This window comes from Vulpes lagopus, chromosome X (assembly GCF_018345385.1).
Source record: "Vulpes lagopus strain Blue_001 chromosome X, ASM1834538v1, whole genome shotgun sequence".
In the NCBI taxonomy this organism is placed as follows: Eukaryota; Metazoa; Chordata; class Mammalia; order Carnivora; family Canidae; genus Vulpes; species Vulpes lagopus.
The window spans coordinates 116826754-116849373 of record NC_054848.1 but is presented as its reverse complement, the minus strand read 5'-3'; the positions used below and the strand labels follow the sequence as shown (position 1 = coordinate 116849373).

The following is a 22620-nucleotide window of genomic DNA, read 5'->3' as shown; positions in this document are numbered from 1 at the left end:
GTTAGGCGTCTGACTCTTGGTTTTGGCTCAGGTCATGATCTCCTGGATTGTGAGCTGGAGCCCTATGTTGGGCTCTGAGCTCAGCATGGAGTCTGACTGAGATCATCTCCCACTCCTTCTCCCTTTACTCTTCCCCTGCACACGCACACACACGTGTGCGCTCTCTAATAAATAAATCTTTTTTAAAAAGAAACTTAACAATAAAACATTTTTTTCAGCACCAATTCTACAGAAGATGCAATGATGTTCTTCATGTGGCTTTTTCTTATGATGATTAAAGGAAGAGCATTGCATTCACGTCTAATTCAGTGAAGGCACATCTACATGTGGAGTTAGGGGCTAGGCTAATAGCTCCAGGTGTGGGGTTTTCCTGTGCACAAATGACACAGGGGCCGAATTGGGAGAACCTGGAGGAATGAAGGGATGTCAACTCCCTTATACTAGCTTCCTCACAGAGCAATGGCCTCAGAGGGACTTGTGAGCGGAACTGCATGGCAGGCAGTTCAAGGTTGAGTTCATTGGTGACACTTTCAGTTGCTGATTGAAGGAAGATCCATATGCTTTGCATAATAGACGTGCCGTGGCTACAAGTAGAAATTACCATAGTCATGCTTAAGACACATACTGGTAAAGTCAAACAATCATGAGGCAGGGTAAGGCACGGAGAACACACAGACAGATAGCCTCAAAAAGTCCACCATTTAACAATCTCCAAATAATTAACAGTACAGTCCAGGTCGCCTAGGTCACCTCCCTGTCTTTCCACCACTGGAGCTGGGTAACTGTCAAGCAGTTTTTAAATTTCTCAAGATGTACACATAAGAGCCACCGGATAGAAAACCTGCACAATGGACTCTCATTATACACAACAGCAACTTCTGATTTACACTGAATGTTCTTTTTCACCCTCCAGAGTCTCAGTGATCCTATTAAGGAGCAAGGTATTCTTGGCAGTCTTGATCAGACATTATAAACATGGCAAAAATGAAATTTAGCCATTTCGATCAATTACAGGCTTCTTTCAATTGGCCAATTCTTTACTTCCCATTCTAGATAATTGGTTGATTCTCAAAGGTAACCTCAGCAGCTCTTATTTTCTAAGTAATCACAATTACTCCATCATCAAGGAAATGCATTTTCCAAGTATTTTCAGGCATAAATTACATGTCTGGTTTGTGGCTAATGACTAACAGCACTCCTTCATTTAAGCTTTTTTCCTCTCGCTACTCCAAGAAACACAAAGTTGCCTCAGTTTGCTTTTAATGCTATCTACAAATCAGTAGTAGAAGTTCATTTGCAAGACTAATGCGCTAGGAGGCGACTGTACCATCATATTTCTTTTTGATAAAAAGAAGCAAAATAATTTAAGTTTTGAGGCTCATTTTTTCCCTTTATTTCATTGTGGCTAATGTATGTGATTTAGTCATTCCTTTTTTTTCTAATTGTAATATTTTTTCAGTTAATCTGTTAAGCTGTAAGTTGCTATTTCTTTAATTATAATAACGATAATATCTCAAACTTGTACAGCACTTTCCAGATTTCAAAGCAAGGTCTCCCAACTCGTTTGATTTGATCCTTACAACCATCATGTGAGTCAGCAGAGCAGCTCTGATCTCATTCTGGCTTCTACCTTCCCAACCCCAATGACCTTGGGTAAGCCACTTAATCTCTATGTGCCTCACTTTCCTCATTCTCGTAGAGTGCAAAGAGTTATAAAATGTTAGTTGCTGATGTTGCTTTATTATTACTATTATCAGGGATTATTTCATATCAGGTATTATTATTCAATTCACAGAGGAGGAAACTATAGGTCAGAGGAATGAAGTTTCTTCATCAAAGTCCCACAGGAGGTAGGTAATAAGCTTATCAGGTCTTCTGACCTCCAGTGGGAGGATAAACAGCTTCCTGTGACAGGTACTGAACCACACAGAACTTGGTCTAGATTCACCACTGGCATGGATATGAAGCTGTAGAGAAGCTACCTCACCTCTCTGAGCCTCAAATTCCTCGTGGGCAACAGGAGGAAAACGAGTACTCCAGGTGTCATAAGGACTAACCAAGCACATATAAAGCCCTAGCACGTGGCTGGTGTACAGCAGGCACTGGATACATGCCAGTTCCTCATCCTCATCTCGCCCAGTCTTCCCACACTAGCCTACACACGTCATATAGCTTCATGTTTTCCAAGTGCTTTTGAAGACATCCTTCTCAACACCATAGCACAAAGTCGGATTGGAGTTATAAGTGACAGAAGCAGCTGCCCAGAGAAGTTACCCATCACCAACCAAATATAAGGGTGGTCAACATTCTTTCCATTCTGTGAATGGTAGGGGTGAAGCAATGAAAGGAAAGAAATCAGCCAGGATGATGAGAGATCACAGTTTCTTCTAATTGCTGAGAAAGGGCAGTGGGTTTTAGGGACCAATGCTCATTGGTTACTTCATGAACTACCAACACTACTGGACAACTGATCAGACCACATTTTAGGCTTTAGGGTGGCAAGAAGTTTCCTGAAAGTCCTGATCCACCACCAGAAGTTGTGATTTTTAATTTGATAAGCATTCCCACCACAACCCTAAGGAAGGGTTGGGATATGTCTTTGTCTCTACCAACAGACCATGGGCCAGCTCTAAAACTCTCCCTGCCACTGGCATGTCCAGATACTCCAAGGGTGTCCACATCAGTCCAGGTCTAGGGAGCTGATAGAGGTGCACAGCAGTTCTAGTATCATAATATGGGAAGGGGGTAGGAAAAGCATACTCTCCAGTGATCTCTCAGAGAATCCTGAACACAGACACAGCAAAGATGGCAGCTGGTCATCAAAGCAATGGTGAAAGAAAGAGAATCACTAGGTCATCAACTGTTAGCTTAATTTCTCTCCTATACAGTCTTGACTAAAGAATAACAGCTCTTCCCCATCAGGAAACATAATGGTGACAGGCTACTAATCACACAATAGGCCTGGCCCTGAGCTAGACAAATGTTCTCACCTAGCGCCTCTCCCTGATATACCCTTGTCATAGTGAGACAGATGACTTTTGAAAACTTCTGGAAATGGTGATAGCAGGTTTTTTAACTGCTTACTCAGAAATACACTGCTTACATCTAAAAATAAATACGTGTCTATATTACAGGCTTGTTAACAAGAGATGGCCCTTACCTTAGAGGTACAAGGCCATTAATTCAACATGACTTAAAGTTATGAAGGGGGATAAACCAAGGGTTCTACACCTCATAATGGAAATAGCATTGGGAATGGAGTAGGTTTTGAACTTTAAGAATGACTCTTTGAGTAAAGCTCATTTTTCTAACTTATCCAAAGATGAGGTGTAAAACTCATCTGGTTATTCCTCTTCCTCAAGAAGGGAGAAGGCATCTACCATCTTTTAGCCTCTCTTCCATTTTCTGGAAAAAATGGAGGCCACAACATCTTCCTATGGCTGATCACTCTTCACATGTTCTTGATTTTGTGCTTGCTCTGGAAGCCTTACCTCATTCATCATCACCTCTTCCTCCTGTCCCTTCACCCTCTCCCTCTTGACTGACATTGGGGCCTTCCCATCAATCTCTAAACGTGTTCACATTTCTTCTACTTCCAGACCCCAGGCAGTTTGGCTCCCCACAATGAGTGCCACCATCAACAAATAAAACAACTCTCCCTAATGTCACTGATCCACCTCCCTTAACTACCAAATCCAACAGGTACTTTGTAGTCCTGACCTTTCCTTACCTCTGGGACACAAATAACAAATCACTCCTCCAGACAACTCTGTATCCCCTTGATTTCTATTAAAGGATTCTCTCCTAGTTCTCTTCCTACCTCTGTGATCATTCACTCCTTTTTAGGTTCCCGGACTTTACTTTGCCATCTCTTTCACTGCTTAAACGTTGCTGCTCCCCAAGATAATCTTTGTCCTTCTTGCTCAATAATCTGACAGCTTCCACTGCCACCTACCTGCTAACACCTAACTCGCTCTCTTGAGCACTCTCATTAGCTTTAGATCCCTACATCCATATCTGCCTTCAGTCCCACTGGTATCTCAAACCAAGCATGCTCAAAACAGAATTCTTTTTTTTTCTCTGCAAGCACTAACCCTGTTTCCTCCTGAACAACCTGTTGATGAGACTGCCATCTACTCAAGTCAAAAATATGTGAATCTTTCACTCTTGTCCTGCCTTCTCTGCATCCGGTCAGATCCCCAGTCTTGTCATGTCAACTTCCTTGCTCTGCCTGAAATCCTCCCTGCCATGAACGCCCTTTAGCTAACTACAAATCTTCTCTATCTGCCTTTTCGTTTGCCTCACCTCCAACCAACTCAACACATTTTCAACATCGTCTTGAAAATTCTCTGTCTGCTCTGGCCATTCCCTTACTTGAAAGCTTATAGTGACTTCTCTTCAGGTACAGAATTGTGTCCAAACTCCTCGGCAGAAGGTGCCAAGTCTCCGCTAACCTGTCCCCCACCTATCTCTGTAGCAGCTACCATGCACTCGTGCCTTCCCTCGCTCGTGAGGAGGTCTGCCACTGGGCAGAAAGTCATTATTCCTCTTTCTACATTGGTCTAAGACATGACTAGTACATAGAGGGCCTTCAACAAATGTCTGCTAAACTCATCATATCACTAAATACTTGGATTCAAAGGTAGTATGTAAATTTAATCAATTGAGCTAGGGAAAGTGCTGTTTTAAGGATCATACTACTATTGACAGATTGGAGAAGAGTAGTTTAGGTAAACTAACTCTCTTTCTTGGTCAGACTTCTTGAACTTGGAAGGCACCTGAGTCTCAGTCAAGAGCTGCTTACTTATGGTGAACAAGATAGCAAGACTCTGGTCTCACTGGTCACCGATCCAAACAGCTTACTCTCCACCCAAAAAGTGTTATTTGTGCCCATGCTGTCATTTCCTTTTCCAAAAGTCACTGTCCCCTAATTGGTGTCCTTGTAAAAGCATGGTTCTCAAAAACTGCCCTGGATTGTTGTCTTCACTCTTATATCATTTTGTTTCATTACAAAAATGACACTGCTACTAAATTTCAATAAACTCTCACCAGCCGCCAGCAATTCCATAAGATCCTTCCCCCAAGCCCCACCCCAAATAGAAAGTTCAGAGGCAGTCATTGTGAAATCAGTACTTGCAGACATAGTGGCATGAGTGTTACTGGAGCTACAAACCAGCTAGGATAGCACTAGGCAATCAACCTGGCATACTCACCCCCCTCCCTGGCTGAGGCAATCTCCCCATGCAGGATGATTAACCACCAGGAAAAAAATGATTGGCTTTTCCCCTTGTCCTAGAACAATGATTTTCAAAGAGCACTCAAACCACTCCACAGCTGTTAACAACCTAACATGGGAAAGGAAAGCAGTGGCCTTGCCAGCAGTGGATGGCGCTGATTGGGAGGAGAAAAGACACAGAGCCATTGACCTTCTGATGAAGCCTTCAGGGGCTGCCTTGCTGATAGTCAAAGTGGGGACAAGCGCCAAGAAGGCATTGTCCACTCTAGGAAGTGCTGGGAGGGAGAGGGTTCCTTTGAGATGGGGAGTCTCGCTAGTCCCGTCCACATTTGACGGTACTCCCCCAAGAAGACAGAATTGGTCTCTGAAGACTTCTTCAGAAAGCTGCAATTGCCCCCAGTACAGGGTATGCAAAGATTTCATTTGTCAAATATATTCTCCTGGAAATTATCTGGGAGCTTTAAAAATAGATTAAATGTTGATTAGCGTGTTCAAAAACGTAACAAGCAACCATGTTCCAGAAAGAGAAATTACATACATATTCAGCTACCTTGTAGGGCTCCCCAAAAAGATCAAAGCCTGAAGAAAAGAGATCGTCTTCTTGCTGGACTTCCTGATTCCTCCGCTCCCATTCCCTTTTCTTAAGTGCACTACGGTCTTGTTCATAGTGGCTGAGAGGAAAAGAGAAAGACAAAAGGAGAAAAAGATTAATTAGTCATGTAGGTCATTCAGATCTCCCTTGTTATCAAAAAGAAGATAAACAATACAAGCCAAGGCTACCCGAACGGATACGTCACACAGAGAGCAGAGAAACCTTTTCTTGACTCCCAAATGATTTTAAGATTTTGACCAACTCTTTGCAATACGGAAGAACATAGAAAATGGCTTATTAGAGACCATACTCATGCCTGCTAGTCTTCCAGAATCCTCTCCTCTTGCCCTTGCTTGAATACTCCCGGCAATTGCAGGCTCCCCACCCCCACACCCAAAGTCAGTCCACTGTGCAGAATGGTACTGAACTCAAGTTGCTCTGTGTTGCCAACCACTTAGGGCTCAGAATTCATAGATGTTACAAAGTCCCAAGGGAAAGGAATTAACTGAGATGTCACAGACCAATTGTAATTCTGTCCTGAGCCCATAGCCAGAGTTCGCCTGTTGTAACAAAATCACAGGAGAGTTGAAGGATGTTTTTGGAAGTCGACAAAACCCTGAATCACTCATTCGCTCACGCTTCCTCTTCTGTTGTGGTGCTGTCGATTTGCTCTGCCCATAGCTTGAGTCATAGGCAACTGACAGCCTTTTGAGGAAGCTCTTCACAAAGAAAGGTGTCTGGCTTGAATGACAAACTACTAACAATGAAAGATGTCAAAAGCCTTGAATGACCTCAAGGCACATGTGTTTTATAAGCGCTGCGTAGCTCTGTGACTCGTGGCATTTCAGGCTTTCCCATTGGAGGATCAGTACAGAAGCTTCCAGACAATACTGAAGATCTACTCCAGGCCCTGGGATTTTATACAATGAAATGCTTCCTGATGAAGCAATGGTTTTCTTCATTGGGAATGCAAGGATGTGCATATCACACTAAATCTGTACATCTCAAAAGTGGTTGATTTTATTTTGTCCATTGGGTCTTCTTTCCCCTCTGCTTTGAAATCTTACCCAAAGTGAGCAAATATACGGGGGCAAGTGTAAATTGTATAAACGTATGTAAAATGCCTAGCAGGTGCTATACAAATGTTGCTTTCCTTCCCCATGTTAATACTGCCATGTTAAGACTTAATTAGATAATTGGTATGCAAATGAACATAATAGCTAAAGGAATTACAAGAGATACACTGATAGAAGAGTATAGTCGACAGGTTTTGAATACATCCCAGACCTTAATGCCTATCCTTGGTAGCCTAGTTTGCTCCTGAGGATCGTAACTTTTAATTTACAAAATAAGAGTCCAGAGCATGAAATATCCATGGCAGCTTAACTAGATATTGATATACACGGAGTGCAAGATGCCACTACACTTCATCATCCCTCTTTCTCCACAGGAATCCTTGAACTGACAAATTCAAAGTGACTTTGATAGTCTTGTCTCCAGAATCAACAACACTTCATTTCTCCAATTTAAAAAAAAAAAAAAAAGTGGCAACATCGAAAGGCTGTCCAAACATACATTATGCTTTCCCTGTACGAACAATGCTAGGCACAGAGGAGCTCGCTGGACCAGTCATGAGAGTACTCAGCAGGTGTTATCACCATCTGGGGAAGACACACGAAGCCCAGGCCCCACATCTGGACCCCATCTGGTCAAGGAAGATGCCAAGTCCAGATCCTAGAAGGCAGACTGTCCTTTGGAGTCTCAGACACCACCCACAGGTATAACACTTGCTGGCATCCTCTTTCCTCTCCGGGCACAGGGTGAGATCAGAGCTGCAAACGGCTGCTGTGGGTCCCCACATCTTTGTGTTGGAGGCTGAAGTGTGACCAGCCAGACACGGTCCCGTCTTCAGATCTTGCACACGGGGCATGGGATCAGACTCCAACACCATACACTGGCGGTGCACAACCCAAGCCCATCACTTCTGTGTCACAACGTAAGAGGGAGAAGGTGTCCTGGGGTGGAGGCAGGCAAAGCAGTCAGTGCGGGCACCAAGAAGGTTGGTTGCAAAAGAAGACACTAATTTCTTCTCCTGCCACAGCAGATGACTCTGCTCCACCCCAATACCAGAGCCCAAACCTCACGCTTCTGAGCAACGCAAGCAGGATGTCAGTTTGCTAGCGATCTGTTCCCTCGGTGCACCTGACAGCCCAGAATGACAGGCCCATAGATCACATTTAATCCTCCCATGAAGAGAACTGAAGTACTCGGGTCTCTTGGCTTTGCAAACTACCTTTCTTCTCCTCCAAGGGAAAGATATAATTAAAACCTGGAAGGCAAAAGGAGGAGGAGGAGGAGGAGGAGGAGGAGGAGGAGGAGGAGGAGGAGGAGGAGAAGAAGAAGAAGAAGAAGAAGAAGAAGAAGAAGAAGAAGAAGAAGAAGAAGAAGAAGAAGAAGAAGAAAAGGAAACGTGCATCAACTCGCATGACAACCCTTCAAGCGGCCAGCAGTCAGGGCACTTTGGGCGCTTTCGACCTGGATTTGATTTGCGAGGAGGCTCTTGGCTCCATTTTGCCTCAGTTCATTAGCTACCAAATTCCAGACGAAAATGTGAATAGCAGATTGAGTGTGCACATGGGTGTTATCTGTTGCAAGCAAACTGCCTGCTGCATTTTTTAACACATATAACAAAGAACAGTTAATTCTCATATCTCTGGCAAGAATGGATTTAATCTCCACAGAGCACCACCACGCTTGGAAGGCAACCAAATCTCTCCAACTTTTTCCTCTTTCGCTCAGCAGGGCGTTGTAGTGAAAGCTTCCCAGGGCGAGGTATAATGGAGAAGGGGCTACATGGTGGTGAGGCTTTCACAGTGCAGAACGTCACCGATTTCTGACTGAAACCAAAAGGACTAATTTGAAGCACCAGCTAATTAAAACCACAGCTATGTATTTAGCCTCTTGTTATACCTACTGCAGTTTATAATTATGAGGACCTCTTTATCTACTCAATTAAAGTTCTTACTTAGGATGCAGGCAGGTTACGTTTGAACTGGTGAGCCCTGCGGGGGCCACGGAAAAGCATATGTCTCCCCCAACCCCGCCACGATGTGAGTTATCCTGACGCCCCTGGGCTTGTTCTCCAAAGAATGGAAGGGTTCTACAGCCCATGAAGAAATGCTCCAGCCAGGAATCTGAATTAGTTCAGTAATCTGAACCATTCAACCCTATTCACTCTGATGAGGACTGGAGGACATGGGTCCTATCAGTGTGAAAACCCACTTCCCTATTGGAAGGTTGAGCCCAAAAGCTCAGCTTGAGTTAGGATGTCCTCCCAGCTGGTTGTCTCCCAGACAGAATACAGTGTGTCACACATTAGGGTGCCATCAGAACCAACGGCCACTCACAGCTCACTCTACTCTTTTTTAAAATATTTTATTTATTTATTCATGAGAAACACAGAGAGTGAGGCAGAGAAACAGGGGAGAAGCAGGCTCCCTGCAAGAAGCCCTCTGCGGGACTCGATCCCAGGACCCCGGGATCACGCCCTGGGCCGAAGGCAGATGCTCAACCGCTGAACCACCCAGGTGCCCAATTCACTTTACTCTGAATTAACCAAAGGCCTCTCTGATTTCTCCCTCTCTCCTTCTCCCTCTCCCCAGCCTAGGTCTTGGAATGCCCATTTCAATGAGCCCTGCACTAGCTACAGAAAGAACAAGAGGCATGTAACTACTCTGTGACTCACTCCAGCGCAAGGTGGAATGGTGAGAAGCTTCTCTCTAGAAGGGGGCTCTTCTGTCAGCTCTGACTTCGCACACCAGTCTGCCCCTCCGGCCTCAGTCTCCAAGAAGTTGCCCTGATTAACACAGGAGGAAATCAAGGTCCTCCCGAAAAACAGAGAGTGGAGCCGAGCCCTCATCAGGGTAAAGGCAAAGGAAGATGTGAACTTGCACCTCTAGCACCTCCAAGGTCAAGCGACTTCTCCTCATCTTCTCCTCCTCTCAGGTAGGCTCCGCTCCCGGAACTTAAACTGGGTCATGTGCACCAGTAACCCCCGTTCTCATCACTAGAAGCCACAGGTGCATTGCTAGGATGTAAGACCCAGGGCACCTGTAGATTCACGGAGATGCAGAAAGTTCAATCATGCCATCTTCATTAGCTCCTGGTGGCAGCGCACTCCAGCTGAGGACGACGCAGGCTCATCTTTTAGAACAAAGACTGTCAGCAGGAGGAGACATTAGCAGTCAGGCAGTTCTGCTCTCTTCATTTTCCAGGTGAGGAAATTGAGCTCGGAAAGGTGATGGGACCCGCAGCAGGTTTTCCAGTGCCCAGACTTGTCTCCTCCGAACACCCCATGGTCTGCGCCTTCTGCAGCCGAACACTTCTCTCGCACTCAAGAATAAATACCAGTCCTATTTGCACGCTGTTGGTCAACTTTCCTTAGGATTGTGTTTGATTAGAGATTGCCAGTAGGAAGAAAAAAAAAACTTTAGGAATTTAATTTGGATTCAAGTATAGAAAGAGCATTAGTTTCCTTATACCAAATGCACAGACCCTAAAGGGATCGTAAAAATTAACTACATCTGCGGGGAGAAGCCGAGCGGGAGAGAGTAAAACCAGTTGAAGTCCATTTGCTCTGTGTATTTCATGAAGTATAATAATCATCGTTTACCTAATTTGGTGATTTTACAAAGAGAGTTGGGGAAACGTTAAAAAAAAAAAAGAACTGATATCTTAAAATGACAAGTTTGTTTAAAAATACCACTAACTCATACAGGATTTACTGTAGTAATGACATACATGAAGGTAAATAATTCAATCTCATTTTCTAATCCAACTGGCACTAAAATACCTTTATTTTGGCTAATATCTTTGTAAAAGCATAAAAAATACATATTTAATTCACCCAAGGGACAAACATAAGCCATAACTCACCCCTTATGGCTCTCCTGAATGAATTTCTGCCTTCTATAAAATTTGTATTTATACTTACTACATGTTCCAGAGTTCCAAGTGGTACTTTTTTTCCCCAACAGCCAGCCCTATTTTGAATTTGACATTGACCTAATCTTGACATAGCTCCTATTACTTAAAAAAAAAAAGAAAATCTCTGCTATTAAACACCCTCAAAATCACCACCCCCTAGCTATGTACTTATTTTATCTGTTAATATCCACAAGCACTTAAATGCAAACTTCTAGGGGTGCCTTGGTGGCTCAGTGGTTGAGCATCTGCCTTCCGTTCAGGTCATGATACCAAGGTCCTGGGATCAAGCCTCACATGTGGGGGTCCCTGCTCAGAGGGGAGTCTGCTTCTTTCTCTCCCTCTGCCCCTCCCCCTAGCTCATGCACTCTCACTCTCTCAAATAAATAAATGAAATCTTAAATCAGTGGAACTTCTAACTCATGTTTAGACAGCAGGACTCACTGAGACCTCTGTATACAACCACTCTCTTTACCGTATGGACTCTCTCCCCACTCACACTGGCTCTCATTAAAAAAAAAAAAAAAGATAGGAAAAAAAGGAGAGAAAATATATAAGACATTTACACATCTGTCAGTTGCCCATTCGGTCATGCCAATTTCTGTAGGTCTTAGGGAAATGGGTGAATGCTTATTCTGAGAGTTCCCTTAAATCTGTGCTTTTAAAAATGAAGCATACACCAATACTCCCAGGAGTCCTGGCAGGAACCTGGCTTGATATATCCTTGTAGGGGCACCTTGGGGAGAACCCCCCTTCCGTCCACTTCTGAAAACAAAGGCAAAAATTGTCAAGTCATCCTGCAGTGGGGTCAGGCAGTCATTCCAAGAACCGCTCTCCTCATCTTGAGTCTGTGTTCCTTAGCTCCCCTTAATTCATGGTCCCCACTCTCTTCTTTTAAAAGAAATGTAACAGTCTTAATTGAGATATAAATCACATATTATTCAATTCACCTAAAACAAGTGTGCAATCCAGAGGTATTCAGTATATTCCAGAGTTCTGCAACTATTACTGTGAGATCATTTTAGAATATTCTCATCACCCCAAAAGGAGCCCTATATCCTTTGATTACTGGTCACCACCACCCCCATCTTCCCATCCAGCCTAGCCCTAAGCAACCACTAATCTACTTTCTCTCTCTGAATGAATTTGGTTATTCTGGACATTTCATATACATGGAATTATACAATATATGGTCTTTTGTTCCTGACTTCTTTCACATAGCATAGTATTTTCAAGGCCCATCCATAGTGTAGCACAGATCAGTACTTCACCCCTTGTCCACCTGAATAATATTCCACTGTATTTTCCTGGTCCTATATTACACCATGCTTATTAAGGGGATTCACTGTTGTGAGCTTATAATGATTTCACTGGGGTCCTCTCTGTCTCCCAACAGACTTTACTCTTTAAAGAAAAGGTCTTTGGCTTCTAAGTCCCTTCTATGTCATGCGACAGGTTTCCTGTACATAAATAAATCATGTCAAATACAGACATTGTGCGGAAAATAAATTTAAAAACTATTTGCCTTAGGCTTAGGACAAAAGTATTTTGACTAGCCTACCAAACTCCCCAAATGTGGTAATACTTCTAAGAAATACGCAATACTCAAGCAGCAAAGGCAATTTATTACATCTAGAAATGGCAAAAAACTTGGTAAAAAAAAAAAAAAAAAAAAAACAACATCAACCAATAAAACAGGTTCTGCGTTCTGAAGAATTCTGCAGTGTGTCCAGAAATGATGTTATCTATTTTCAGGAGAGCTGAGCTGGGGCTCTACCTCTTTCACTTCAAAATCACTTGATCATTTATAGAGCGCTATTTCTAAGCCTCAGTTTCATTATTTGTAAAATGGGAATAATCTTCCTCTTCCCTCTTCCTGCAGCTGGTATCAAGGTTAAATATGATGGGGGATGAGAAGAGCTCTTGGAAACTACTAATGGCTGGGATGACTGGCACCCTGACTGGACTTGACCTTCATCACAGCGAACTTCACTGCATGTTAATTCATGTGCGCCTCAACAACACCTGGCAAATTAACAGGGCCGGGAATATGATTTCCATGTAAGGATGGGAAATGGAGGTTCAGAAAATTGTTCCAGACTATGACAGCTATATCCAGGACACCACTCGCCTGATTCCTAGTTCAGCGCTCTTGCAAAGTCTGAAACACTGTTACAAGGCCTGTGTATGCCAAATATATTCACATGTAGCTTGCAGAAGTTCCCTTTACTCCACAAAAATTATAGCAAATTTTCATTACTGCTGAGGTCTAAAGTCTTTCTAGTAACAGATGAGGGCAAAGTGTATGTTCCATCAGATTCCCGCTGAGAAGTTTTCTCCATAGACTCAAAAAGGATCTACATGACAGAGGCCCCAAATACATGGACTTCATTCACAAATACTGACATGAGGTTTAAAGTCATAACTTTTTAATCTAAAATATTCCTAAACATTATTAATCTTCTATCATCTGGTTCTCAACTCTGGCTGCACATGGGAATCACCCAGGGAAGATCGTATAAATCCTCACGCCCGGGTCACACGTGAGACCAAACGCATCAGAATGTCCCAGAGTGGGTCTCAGGCATCCGGCCTAAAACACCTTCTGGTCTTCGTTCATGATAGGATCATTCTTATATAAACTTCTTTATTGCACCTATTTGGGCATGCTTAAATCTGATGGACTTAACATGAAGGTAAATCAAGAACCAGGCCCCTGTAGGGAACAGATGTATTCTATTATTCAGAAATCTACATTGCTAATATATGTCGGCAGAAATGCCTTGAAGGTGAAAAGCAGTTACTGCAAGAACAGACTTGTCAGGCAGAAAAAACAACAATAACCCCAATGGCTACTCTCTGTTGACTCCTTCCTCTATGCTAGGCACTAAGCTAGGCATTTTATGAGTATGATCTCACTTAATCCTCACCAAAACTCTGATGAGGTACTACCACCCTCACTTTGCAGATGAGCAAACTGTGTCACATGAATGACAGGGAGGTTAACAGGCCAAGCATCACACAGTTAGTATGCAGTGCAAGCAGAGTGGCCGTGGAAGCTGCCAGAATTCCGAAGCCACCCTCTCTGCCTAAAATAAGATGCCAGTACGAAGAAGAGATGGCGTGGACAGAGGGGGCACAAGCACACATCTAAGCTCTGCTGACATGATAGGCATGGGACAAACGATCCAGGGGGGAATGTCTAAAATCTGAACTCCCTGCAGCATATCTCGGCTTGGGAGGTGCTCTTGTAGCTTCTCAGAACAGCAAGCGTGGGTAGATACTCAAGTGGATATTGATTATTAATATTCTCAGAGCTCACTAAAATTCCTTTTTTTTTTTTTGAGGTGCCACTTTCATATAGAATGACCATGAGTCTGGCAACCCAAAGGTTCCCATCTGCCTGCAGTGGCACTTAGCTTCTCAAGAACCTTCTAGAAGCCTGTCACAATGCCTTTTTAAAGCAGTCTTTGCAGTGAAATTAAATTCTTTTGTACTCACACACTCTAGCCGTTGGTTAAGAGGCACAGTCCAATATCCGTGACTGCTGGAGAGAGGACCCCGTCTCCTCAGCTCCTCTTCTTGGTGGCTCTGAATGTGTGAGCTATCCCTTGACAACCATGTTCCTGTATCTCCTTCACCTTCATGTCAAGCACCCCTTCCTCTTCCACACTCAGGGACCCCACTACAAGAAGACAGCATTGCACAATACAAATATAAACACGCCGGAGTTTCTTTTCAGCTTTTGTAACATTTTCTTAGGTGAAGTGTCCGATTTCCATTTTTATTGAAAATCACTTAAAACTAACTCTACTTCTGATCCATTCATTAAAAATGACAAGCCGCTATCACTTCTAGCTCATTGACCCACCGGTCAACACAAACCAGTGTCTGACAAGCACCTTGCATTCAATGTGGCCAAACCAAGACAGCTGCAAACAACTTCATGATTCAGAAGCCTTCCAAACACCTTCTCGAAGAATAGAGTACCCGCAACGAGAGAGTGACTATAGTGAATGTATTTCCTTATATGGCTCTTGAATGGGTTCAAAACCCTAAACTATATAAAAATCAAAATGCCATAGAACATTCTCATCCCCACTCTTGTCAGCACCAGCCCTGTGTGCCCCTGCCAATCACATGTAACCAGTTACATTATTTTCCTGTTTATTCGTCCAATGTTCCTCCATGCCCTCTTTCATGTCCACTTGAAATGATCTCATTTATCATTGTTTTCTTTAAACTATTCAGAGTTGAGGCTAATCATGCTGAGTTTTAAAGAGCTTCTCGATCTAAACCTTGATCTACTTGCAGGAAACGTTGAGCAGCTTTTGTCAATAGAAACAAGTCCATGGATCCACGTGTGAGACACTGATGCCACGCTTGGGATGCTCCTGATGGCTCAAGAAGTCTTTGTCGTGGGCTGGAATTGTGCCCTGTGGCAGGCAGTGCACCATGCTTGGCTGGCCCCGGGCTTGGCTTGACCCTCTGCTCTTGATGATCACTTGTCGAGCCCCAGTGGATCCTGGCACCGTCCCGTGTGCCTTGTCCCCAGCTCCATACCTGCTGCCTCTGCAGCCAACCCACACTGCACAACTCTGTCTTTTGAGTTAGGAAAAAGCCCCCTGAAGGATTTCCTCCCTATGCCCATTAAAGATTGGGAATTCTTTTCCAAGTCAAAGCCTTAATAGATCCTGGCTTCTCGTAAATGACACTTTTTAAAAGGTGTTTTATTTTCAGTTAGCTATAAGCAAGACAATTTCAATAACTACTTAATTTAAAACAATATTTTCTCAGAAATCGTAGGCTGAATTACGTTCCAACTAAGGAAATTAATGCCCTTAACGAGCAGTTGATAAATGACAGTTAGAGGCTGACTCTATTTTCAAGTCTCACCAAACCCTTTGATCCCCGTGTACTCACTAATTTTTACCCAGGCAAAATCGACCCTCTAAAAGCTCACCCTTTGGACCTTGCCTCTGTGGCAGGCACCCCGGAGCTCTGGCCTGAGCATGCAGCCAGGCTTGTTGGGCCCTCCGCTTACAGTCATGATCCCACACTTGTTTTCTCACAGGTCGCATGCCCAGGAGAACGTCCTCTCCTGGGTCCCACTTCTGCCTCTTGCCTAAACGAGGTGCCCGACAAGGCGCCCTGTGCTGTTTGAAGTGTGTTCACCTCAAAATTCATATCCCTCAGAATGTGACCTTACTTGGAAATCGGGTCAGTGTGGATGAAACTAGGTAAGTTAAAAGGAGGTCGTCCCGGAGAAGGGTCGCCCCTAATCCAATATGACCGGTGACACTGTAAGAAAGGGACACTGGAACACAGAAATACATGGGGAGAATACTACATGAAGATGAAGACAGACATGGGGGCGATACTGCTACAAGCCAAGGAGCACTAAGCCGGCTGGCAAGTCATGGCAAGCTGGGCAAGAGGTCTGATCACACTCTTCCCTCCCTGGGAAGAGGCCTGGGACATGCTCTTCCCTCACCAGGAAGAGGCCTAAACACACTCTTTCCTCACAGCCTCAGAAAGAACCAACCTGCCCACACCTGGACCTCAGACTTCTAGCTTCCAGACCATGAGACAGACGATCCATCTCTATTGTTTAACACCTGCTAGTCTGTGGTACTTTGATATGGCAGCCCTAGCCAACTAACCCGCCTTCAGACTGCACCTCTGAGCCAGTTCACAAGCAAAACGTCAGGCCACATCAGAGCACGTGCAGATGATCCAGACCTTAGGATTCTCTGTTTTACTCCCAATGACATGTCACCCATTCCTCTCCCTTCTACTCCAGCACAACTCTCCTTCTTCCCCTCTCTTCTGCTCTGAGAGAACTGTGGTTATTCAATGAAACTGTCGCCAGAGAGGAACTAACGCATTTTTGCTTCCTATTTATCTGGAAAAGTGCCAAGCTCAGTGTTCAGCTCTCAATAAATTTTTTTTAACTGACTGCATGAACAAATGACAGGCAAACATATTTTTTCTGCCCAAGTTCAGTGACAAATGTTGACAAAGATCTATTAATTAATATATTAATTAACTTGTCTATTTAATCAACAAACATTTACCGGGTGCCTACGTCACATCGGGCACCATGTTTGGTGCTCAGAAAAAAAAAAAGACATGTTGCAAGTGTTGGAGAAATTCACAGCCCAGAAGGGTAAGGCAAACCCATTCCAAAATAATCCTGGTACAGGGTGAGATACACTATGCCTATAGGAGCAAAGCGCTGTGGGAACATTCTCAGGTTGGGGTGGGGTGGGAAGCAAAATTAGGCAGCTGGGTTCTGGCTGGGCCTTGAGTGATGGAAGGGTTCACATCCTGCACACCAGACAGTTCAAGTACATGCTAACCAAAGATGATCCCATGGGACAAACATGGACACGTGAACGAAAGATTAAAGATGCAGCCAAGCCCCGTCCCTGGGATGGCCCATGTCTGGCGAAATTGGTCTACAACAGTGACAGCAAAACAGTGAGATTTCCTGCTCTTTGGGGAAGCTGGAAAATGAGAGTTTGGTCTTTGCCGATGCTCATATTCAAGGGTAAAACCCTAATTGCACTTGTGATACGGAGAGGAAGCACCATACAGAAAGAAATGGATGGCTGAGATAAGCATGTGAATGGTGAGCTCATAAAGAATAGATGAGATTTCAAAGGGAAGCATTTATTGTTTCCTGTATTATAGCACATTGTCTCTCGATATGATTAGTTATCAGTCTCAGTTATCCAAAACTGGTATGAAATAAAGCGTTTACGCAGTTATGCTTCATTGATGTCAGCTAGGGGAGCATGAAAATCTCCATGAAGGTGGGTAATTGATGTGTAAATCAGAGCTCAATCACTCTGTAATAGAAATGGTCCCACTGAAAATATGCTTGTTGAACACAATCGCACAGAAGCCAGAGGGAGGGAGGGAGAAAGGGAGGGAGGGAGAAGATAGAAGGCTTATTTATTAAAAATGATAATAACTGGCAATTTGTGCAATTTTCCCTTCAACAGAGGGCTGCTGTCAGAAATGCTTGCAAGCAAGTTGTGACCAATCTATCCAGATAGTTTCCTTCTGTTCTAATGAACTATTTCTGTTTTATTTAAATGCTTAGAGAGGGCCTGTTGTGGATGTTTAAAAAGCAAATTAAAACAACACGTTCATCTTTGAAAACATGACACATGTTAATGACATCAGTTAACAGCGCTTATTCTAGGTATGCTTGCTATTGTTATTAAAATCCTTCTGTCACATTGCATTTGCTCTCTGAAGAGCAGTGAACACAAATGGACAATGTCTTGCAATGTAATATTTTAATATTTCACACTGAAACAAAACTAACTTGTTCTCATTGATCAAACAGCAGTTCCTGTATCTCTCATCATTATCATCATTATCTTACTGTCGCTGAAGGGGCCATGACAGTGTCCGGTGGCAGATTTTTCTTTCCTTTCCACCATTATCACTGAATAAAGAGAAAATTCTCTACAGCAAATACGTCACAGAAGGCTTAAGGGCCAACCTTCCTGCCAATTAATACAGAAAAGAGAGTGCTAGCTTTTCTTGTTTCTCCACATCTCGTGAAAAGAAGGAGTACATGGGAGAGGCAGGTTTACGTTAGGCTTCCAGTGGGGATCCGATGGATTGGCCCAGTGTGTGTGTGCACCCCCTTACACACACTTAATAAGCACATATGTTGGGCAGCCTGGGTTGCTCAGCAGTTTAGCGCTGCCTTCAGCCCACGTCCTGATCCTGGAGACCCGGGATTGAGTCCCATGTCAGGCTCCCTGCATGGAGCCTGCTTCTCCCTCTGCCTGTGTCTCTGCCTCTGTGTGTGTGTGTGTGTGTGTGTGTGTGTCTCATGAATAAATAAATAAATAAAATCTAAAAAAAATAAGCACATACATTGTGGCATTGAGACATGCTGTGCTGTGCAGGGGAGGGCCTTCTGCTTACCTGAGGTCACTAATTCAGCCTATTGTTCCACAGTGCATGTGCACTGACTGCTTGTCCAGGATCTAGTGCCTGAACCCAAACGTCCCCACCTTGACAAAAGGCCCATATAGGTGGATGCACAGCGGGTGGCTATGGGGAGGAAGAAGAGGTTGGTTGAGGGGGGCTTGGCCTCATTTGTACTAATGCAATTTTTGAAGGTAAGCAGATTCACATTTTATTGACGTCATGACAAAATAAATACATCAATGAAGTGGCTACATACCAACATTTTAAATCTTTGCTCCTCTTTGGAAAAGCGACAGACTCTTATGTTTGCATGGTACTTCTCACTTCACAAAGTACTTTACACAAGCATGATCTTACGTGAGATTTGCAACGACCCTGAGAAACAGGAGGGTGACCTCCCATTTCACAGATGAAGACACTGAGACTCATATGAGTTAACTGCCTAATATTCAACTTGTAGCCCAGCTAAGGTGTGGCCAACAAGAAGCAAAGGGGATTTGTCTGTGTCCGGAAGTGCTTTGCGTTTCTACTGTGCCACCTTGTGCTCTAATCACTGTTTGCTGATTCTATTCTTCTAGAACATGGGAAATGTTGCTAAGTGTGACAGCGAAGGGACATTCTTTCAGGGTTTTTTTTTTTTTTTGAAAATTGCCTTCCATGGGTTATCATTATTAGTAGTCCATAGCTAATAGCCTGTAAGTGTGCCTTCATATAAAAAAAATGGAGGGATGTATACAGGATGGGCTCTTGGAAGGAGGATATCATACAGTGGAAAGACCTCTGAGAGTAGTTCTGTCATTTAAAGCTATGTGACCGGGATCCCTGGGTGGTGCAGCGGTTTGGCGCCTGCCTTTGGCCCAGGGCGCGATCCTGGAGACCCGGGATCGAATCCCACGTTAGGCTCCCGGTGCATGGAGCCTGCTTCTCCCTCTGCCTGTGTCTCTGCCTCTCTCTCTCTCTCTCTCTGTGTGACTATCATAAATAAATAAAAATTAAAAAAAATAAATAAATAAATAAAAAAATAAAGCTATGTGACCTTGAGTAAGTCACTGGGCCCCTCTTGGCCTGTCTCTGCAGTGAACACATTCAGCCTCATGGTCAAATTCTTTGAAAGTACCACTTGTCCAATGAAGTACATGATACTGCAGTGGGATCATCCCAAACTGCATTGTCTAATTTGCAGCCACTGGGGAAACTGAGCACCAAGACATGCTGTAAGGATAAAATACACATCGGGTTTCGAAGACTTGGTACAAAAGTAGTATTAAATATAGAATTCATAATTTGATACCATGGCATATTGAAATACTATCTGGCATACACGGCGTCAAATGTTACTACAATTCATTTCACCTGTTTCATCATTTTCTTTTCACCTTTTTTTTTTTTTTATGTGGCTACCAGGAAATTTCAAATTTTTCTGTGTGGCTTGTGTTTGTGGCTCACCTTATCTTTCTATTGGACGGCACTGGCCGCAAAAGAGTCATGTCCTAGTTCTACTCAATAACCCACTTAGTTTGAATGATCCTGGTTTCAGAGCTCTGCCCCAGGGCCATAAAAGACTCTGTACCTTTGGGTTTGTTGTAACAGCCTAACCTAGCAGTCCCCGTCTCTATTCTTGGTTGCTCCCTCAATCTCATTTTCCGTTAGGCCTTGGGCACATATGCCAGTGTTTCTTTTCCTGACTGTGGTATTGTCTAATTGGTGCATTGTTGATCAATAGTACGTGAGGTGTTGAGCTCTGTTTGTGTAATATGTTTAATATGCTTCTACCCGATGCACCATATGGAGGCACTACACTGTATATTATAAGCGTATTAATGCTATGACTCAATTGAGTATCACTGGTGCATAGTAAACTAGTAAAACAAAATTATGCTAAGTAGTTGCCGAACACTGTGATCCCTAATACTTTTAATGAGCGTTGCAAACACCGTGCTCGTGTGGGGGGTACCAGCACGGGCCCTTCTCTGAATTATCAAAGGAGCCTAAGCACTCTTCTAGGCTTAATGTCAATTCCATTTTACAAGACAAAGGCATTTGTTCAGATATAGAGACTAAAGAGAATAAATAATAGAGTGGTACTTAATCTACCAATAACTGTGCCTTTAAATCTAAACCCTGTACAATTTTGAAGCCTTCTATGCTTGTTTTCTTTCCAAGGTGCTTGCCATAGTTAGGAAGAATTTTGATTAGCATAAGCCACCAGCAGTTTCTTTCTACCTGTTTCACATACATTTCACACGTTACTTTTAGAACTCCTCAGTTTACTGATATTTTCTTGGAAAATCGCCAGCCAATCTGTAGCAAAATTAAACTGTGCCTTCTAATATAAAACAATCATTGATTAACACATACTGTGCAAGCCAGATGAATCAGCAGCCTGCAAGGATGAAGCATTTGATCACAGGAACACACCATCCGAATGCTCTGATAGATGCATTCATTTGCTGAAGGGCACCGCGACACACAAGAGCACCAGCCCACGCTCCACAGCACTCCACACTCTTGTGTCTCAGCACACAGTGTGCTCAACAACAAGGATGTAGTCAAATGAACAATTTGCTATGATTAGTTTAGTTTCATTTGTTAATTACAGATTCAACAAGACCTGAATGCTGAAGCTTTTCAAGTATCAGATACCCATTGATCCATAGCCCCCAACATGCTCAAGTAATACTTGGAAGTCTAATATAATTTATTGTTACTTAGAGCACTGATTGGCTAGAGGAATTATACTCCAATAAATGATGGCACTGTCATTGAATCCGCCTGTAATTGCCTCCATTCATCGTAATGTATGCTCTAACGCAAACTGGAAAGAAAGGAGATGATCAACTTCAAGCTTCAGCTGTTTCAAATTCCACAGTGTGTCCCTAAGTTAATGGATGTTGAATATTGTGCTGATATATATGCTGTGTTGCATGAGATGGATCTTCAGAGTTATAGATACGCACACTCATATATATTTCATGTATGTAGATTTCACATAGTTCTATAACCGATGGCCGTTTGGTGGGCTTGCTGGCCTTCATGGAAGCACCTGGAAGGCCAGGCAGGGCACAGAATCCTCAGGAGCAGTGGGTCCTCCACTGCTCTGTCCTCCAGCCTTCAGGACAAATGGAATCCTCAGGGGATCCATTTCCCCCTAGAGTGCCCCAGATGTTGGGAACTCATGTTCCTTGCTGCGGGATGCCCCACCTTCCATCCAGGCTAGGAGCAGAGCCCCCTGGTCTCCGGCACTTGGCAGTTCCTCCTCCTCAACTTCACTTACTCCACTCTCCTGGAACTGCCTCCTATGAAACACAGGGTGACTTTCCAGAGCCAGGCACTACATGAGCTTCCTGAGGCTGCCATGTCAAACTGCCACCTACTTGGTCTCTTTCACACATTTAGTCTTTTTCAGTTCTGGAGGTCAGAAGTCTGAAATGCAACTCACTGGGCTAAAATCAAGGTGTCAACATAGCTGCTTTCCTTCAAAAGGCTGTGGGGTGGGGGGATAGGTTTTCTTGCTTTTTCTAGGTTTCAAGGGTCACCCCCATCCCTTGGCTCATGACCCCTCCAGCCAAGTTCAAAGCCAGCAGCGGAGCATCTCTCTCTTATGTCTACTTCCATGATGACACGTCTCCCAACTCTGACCCCTGCCCTCCTGCCTCCCTCTTAGAAAGACCCTTGTGATTACATTGAGGGCCCACCTGTTCAATCCAGGATCACCTCACCAGCTCGAGCACCTTCACTTAACCATACCTGCAAAGTCCCTCTTGCCATATAAGTAACATACCCCCAGGTTTGGGGGATTGGGGCATGGATGTCTTTGGGGGAACACTATTCTGTCTGCCACAGATAAATC

At 43.7% G+C, this 22620-nt stretch overlaps 1 protein-coding gene across 5 annotated transcripts in view; it reads right to left on the bottom strand.

Moving 5' to 3' along the window:
- Positions 1-22620, bottom strand: part of AFF2 (AF4/FMR2 family member 2) — a 467806-nt gene that overhangs the window by 309056 nt on the left and 136130 nt on the right. For 2 of the 5 annotated variants that reach the window (XM_041740303.1, XM_041740305.1), the window contains exon 2: positions 5775-5907. The exons of 1 other annotated variant lie outside the window; for it this stretch is intronic. In XM_041740303.1, the coding sequence (XP_041596237.1) occupies positions 5775-5907 (133 nt within the window). The remainder of the gene's footprint in view (positions 1-5774; positions 5908-22620) is intronic. 2 more of the 5 variants (XM_041740304.1, XM_041740306.1) reach the window with 1 other exon arrangement.